The sequence below is a fragment of the Buceros rhinoceros genome, unplaced genomic scaffold (genome assembly GCF_000710305.1).
Source record: "Buceros rhinoceros silvestris isolate BGI_N320 unplaced genomic scaffold, ASM71030v1 scaffold40785, whole genome shotgun sequence".
In the NCBI taxonomy this organism is placed as follows: Eukaryota; Metazoa; Chordata; class Aves; order Bucerotiformes; family Bucerotidae; genus Buceros; species Buceros rhinoceros.
The window spans coordinates 2,187-7,038 of NW_010415343.1; the positions used below are offsets into that span (position 1 = coordinate 2,187).

The 4,852-nt window shown below is 56.3% G+C and overlaps 1 protein-coding gene across 1 annotated transcript in view; it reads right to left on the bottom strand.

Annotated features, from left to right (window-relative positions):
- Positions 1–4,840, bottom strand: part of PINK1 (PTEN induced putative kinase 1) — a gene marked incomplete at both ends in the record, with an annotated part of 5,316 nt that extends 476 nt beyond the window's left edge. Inside the window, 7 exons of the mRNA XM_010137386.1 lie at positions 9–145; positions 505–741; positions 1,573–1,700; positions 2,765–2,928; positions 3,737–3,919; positions 4,166–4,269; positions 4,754–4,840. Of these exons, the coding sequence (XP_010135688.1) occupies positions 9–145; positions 505–741; positions 1,573–1,700; positions 2,765–2,928; positions 3,737–3,919; positions 4,166–4,269; positions 4,754–4,840 (1,040 nt within the window). The remainder of the gene's footprint in view (positions 1–8; positions 146–504; positions 742–1,572; positions 1,701–2,764; positions 2,929–3,736; positions 3,920–4,165; positions 4,270–4,753) is intronic.
- Positions 4,841–4,852: the final 12 nt, after the last annotated feature.

The window sequence follows — 4,852 nt, forward strand, 5'->3', positions numbered from 1 at the left end:
CCAGCCCGTCCGTGAGCAGCGCGGCCGCAGACTGGCAGAGGAGCCAGGCGATCATCTGGTCGGGCTTCAGGGCGCTGGCGGCCAGCACGCTGTCGCCCCAGAGGCTGAGGTGGAGCACGTTCGCAGCGGCTCGAGCAGACAGTCTCTGCGGAAGGAAGGAGACAGACGTGAGCTGGTGTCACGACACTAGCACGTGGGGTCTCCCCTGCCAGAAGTCGCCCAGGCCCCTTCTGAGGCTCCCGCTGTGAATTCAAAAGCTCTTTGTGACTGTGACTATCAGGCAACTGCACGTAACCCCCAGTTCAAGGTCCAGTCCGACAGAGAAACCCCTGACACCGCTCAGTGAGGCTGCACTGTGCTTCAGCAAAGACCTTCTGTTTGTCTTGGATCGCTGCAGCGGGGTCTGGGCCACAGTCCTGCGCCTGCGCCCAGGGCAGTGAATGCCCTGCACACAGCACCCCCAACGACCGGCGAGAGGACTTGGTCAGGACAACAGAGCCTCACCTTGCTGGGGTCCCTCCGAAGCAGCATCTTGACCACTTGCTTCACCTCCAGGGGCACCTGAGGGGGCAGGCTGGGCAGCTGGTCCTCACGGTAGCTTCTGCTCTCCAGGGCTGTGCCCCCGTGGCCGTAGAATGGATTGGCCAGGCCAAGGATTTCGTAGGCAATCGCTCCCACAGCCCAAGCATCGGCCTTACTGTAGTCGATCACCGCGCCCGGACCGGGTGATGCTGTGCTCACCTGTCACAGAGATGGGGACGATCAAACAAACCGCTCTAAACCGCGCTGAATTTTCAAGGGTCAGGTCAGCATTCCCACTGTGATAAACAGAGGCTGAAACCAGAGCTGAGGTTCATCCAAGTAAGCCCCCGGCACGCTCCAACTCCGGCACTGCGCAGCTCACCAGGACACTGGCCACTGCGCCAAGGCTCTAGTCCTTGCCCCTGACCAGTGTTCACAGGGTCCCGAGAGCGATTTCACACTGGGGCTTCAGACAGGCAGGAGACACGAGGATGAGGAACCAAGACTGCACCACACACGGCGAGGTGCAAGGTCAAGCGGACAGTTCAGGGTGTCTTCGCCTTTACTACGGTTTATCATCAGAGAAACAACTGTAAATAATTTCACAACCCCCCTGAACTTCAGCCAAAAGCTGCTGCCACAACCCAGGGACTGCTGCAAAAACAGTAACAGCTCCTAGAAACAGGCCTGAGAGAAGACTGAAGAGCAAGTTTTTGGTGGGGAAGGTGAATTCTGGCTGTAACGCCGGCTGACTACGGTGTTGCAGCGCTCCAGGTGTCTGCTGGACAGCAGGTCTGCAGAGGTCTGTTATTAACAGAGGTGTTTCGCAAGCATAACTCAAGCTAGGACACGAGCCTCCTGCGCCAGCAGAGACCACGTCACCAAGCGCTGGCGCGTGCACGTGGGGGAAGGCGGCTTCCACACCCAATCCCACCCTTGTTCAAGTTCCTGTCGCAGCCTGTGCCGCAGCTGGGGCCAAAACATTTTAGTCGCCAACAGCGGGACAAGCAGACAACCGGCGACACAAGCTGTTACTGGAGGGGGACTTACCTCGGGGGCCATGAGGCTGCCGTTGCCACCCCGGTCCACGTAAGCGCTGGGGAAGGGCAGCCTCAAGCCAACGGTTTCGTCCGCCAAGCAGCAGCCAAAGTCAGTGATCACCAGCCAGGGGCAGGCAGCTGCGAACAGCATGGGGAGAGCGGAGTCAGCGCTCGGTTCAGGGGGCCTGGCTGTGATAGACACCAGGGATGGTCTTCGGGATCAGTTTCCACACCCCCAGGAACCAGCACGACCACACGCTGTTCTCCTGCTTCACCTCTGTATTATCAGGTCAAATACTGGTTTTATTAGAACAAAGTTGTTCTTCCATTTCACAGAATCCCAGACTGGTTTGGGTTGAAGGGACCTTCAAAGCTCCCCCAGTCCATCCCCTGCAGGGAGCAGGGACATCTGCCCCCGGAGCAGGGGGCTCAGAGCCCCAAGGACCAACTGACCTGGGATGGGGCCAGGGATGGGGCTGCTCCCACCTCTGGGGGCAGCCTGGGCCAGGGGCTCACCACCCTCAGCAGCAACAATCCCTCCCTTCTCTCCAGTCTAAACCTCTCCTCATCTCTAGAGTACATTACTTCTCGCCATGGAACCTGTCTCTGAGGAAACATCACAGATCCCATCAAAAAGACGACACGTAAGGCTAGAGACTCAGCCATGATGGAAGAATATATTCATTTTTCTTCCTTATCTATGGCAAAAGCTATCGACATACAGATCTACACTCAGTACCGCAGGAGGCTGGAGAACCTCTGTGTTAATTAACAGTCCTTGTCCCGATGACAAGTCAGACACTGCAGAGCAGAATCATCACTTCTCCAGACAGCAACAGGGAAAAAATCGATGCCTTAGGTCACTCCTAACCACATTCTGCACAGCTCCAGAGCAGTTTTTCCTTCAAGAAAAGAAGGGTGGCATCAATATTGCTGAAAACCTTCCACGGCTGCTGCACCAAGACCTTGAATTGCACAGATCTGGCTGCCTGCTGCTGTTTCCTGCCTATTTAAATCTCAGTCAGGCTGATGAAGAGCTCAGGTAATTAAAATCAAGAGGCTGACAGGAGAACAAGCTGACGAAACCGCTGCTTCTGGCTTTCCCCCCTCCCAAGCACAGCCTGAGTAGGACATCCCCGAACACCCACAGCATCACTTCTGTGCGTGGCTGAACCAGCGTTTACCCTTGGCAATCGACATACCAGAGTCGAACTCAACCAGGATATTGTCAGACTTCAGGTCCCGGTGCGCTATTCCGTGATGAACGAGGTGATCCACGCCCTCCAAGAGCTGCAGGATCATCATCGCGGCGAGACGAGCCTCCGGGCGGCTCTCGCTCAGGTACTGGCGCAGCGTGCAGGGGTAACTAGGCAGAGCAAGGGAAAAGCCCCCAGTGAGCAGCCCGGAAGGTCACTGCCTGTGCTGCCTCCTGCCTGGGGACAGAGCACGCGCGTGCCAAACTCCTCCTGACCTCCACGATGCCGTCCCACCTCCCAGCCCCAGCCTGACTCCGCTCTGCTGTTCTCAAACCCTCTGCTCTGCAGCTGGATTGTCGATGCTCTCGCCCAAGTTCTACGACTGCGAGTACCAGAAGCTGCTTACGCAGCCTGGCGAGGGGCTGCAGCCGCAGCGGGGTCACTCCTGCAGGGTTTTACCTTACATGAAAGAGGAGGCAGAATAACGCAGATCACGCGAGCAAAGCGAGATGTGCTCATGGGGGAAAGAACACTTCCTGACACGGAGGGAGGACAGAGCCCTCCTGCCGACACGGGCAGGACAAGAGCAGGGAAGGGAAGGTGCTTCTGTCAGCACCCACCCAGAACCCAAACCCGGCTGAGGAAGCCAGGGCTGCTGAGCACCAATAAATCTCACGACAGATTCTACCCTGTCTGGCAGCGTGCCCAGGCTAGGGGTGAAATTCAGACTAGAAGGGCAGGCAAATGGGGACGAGCTCCACATTTCTTTCTGTAATTATTAAAAGCAGCAGCTTGTCCTCGTTGTCAAACAAGAATTAAAATCTCAAGGACTTGGAACGGGTCTCAGGAGGCGTTTCCAAGAGCGGACTCAGCTTTCTGGCAGCAGCCCAGCCTGAAGCTTTGCAAGGCCCCGAGTAGTGGCAGAATAGAGAGTCTCAGAAAAGCCCGAGTCACGTTAACGAGCTTCTCTCTACCTACTTCTTCATCACCAAGAAGAGCGTGCGGCTGTGGCCGATCCCTCTGGGGTTCAGGCTCAACGGAAGAACGTCGGGATACTCCGCAAAGGCTCCGGGCAGCAAAGGGACAGAGGACGTGAACGCTCGGATCACCTGGATTATATTTGGATGCGGCTGCAACTTCTTCCTCCCCGGGACAGGTTTTCTGCGCAGACACCACAGGTTACACGGGTCTCGCGGTCCGTTCTGATTTATCAGTGACAGATCTCCGCTACTCTTGGAAGTACTTTTTGGTAATACGGCCCATCCCCCCCACTGAAGAGTTCCACCCGCACCACCACAGCAGCGGGCAGAGTTCAGAATCCGCCCCCCGCACTTCCCAGCGCAGAGTGAACCACCCCCACAGCTGTGCTGATGCACCAGCAGGTAAGAACCGTCTCCACTTCCATACCTGCGGCCGGGGACAGCTCCATACTCTCCGGCTAAGGCAACACCCGTGGCTGGAACGAGCTCCCGGCCCATGGCGTTGAGGATGGCTTCACTCGACGAACCGGCCTGTGACAGCAACGACAAACCATACTGGTGTAAGTGCCAGAATCGCCCAGCCTCACTGCAGACCAAAAGCAGATAAACCCAATGCTGGTGTTGGATCAGCTGAGACTAGTCTGACAGGATGCCCTTGTCTGCTCTGAACATCGGGGAAGGCAATAAACTGCTTAGAGAATTCACGGGGGGATGTGGCAAGGCAAGGAGATCCACTTCTCTCTTCAAACGCATCCTCAACTGTCAGTGCTCTGAGCTCACCTTAAAGCCTGTCTGGAAAAGGCCACGGCTAAATCCAGAGTGTTTCTGGAGCCCAAGGGGTCTCAGGTGTTCGCGTTTTGGGAGCCTCCCTTAGAACATCCACTTGCTACAATCACGTATGTCACACATCAACAGCTTTGTTTGGACACACTCCTCGGGCGCTACATAATTAACGTCAGACATCAACTGAAATGACTTTCCCAGTGATGAGACAAGAAGAGGAACCACCCCTTACCGAAATGTTCCACATCATTTTGATCGCTAACGGAAAAGCCTCTTTCGGTTGGCGTTTCTCTACGGGTTCCTCTTCAGCCGAGCCACCAACCCGACAGTG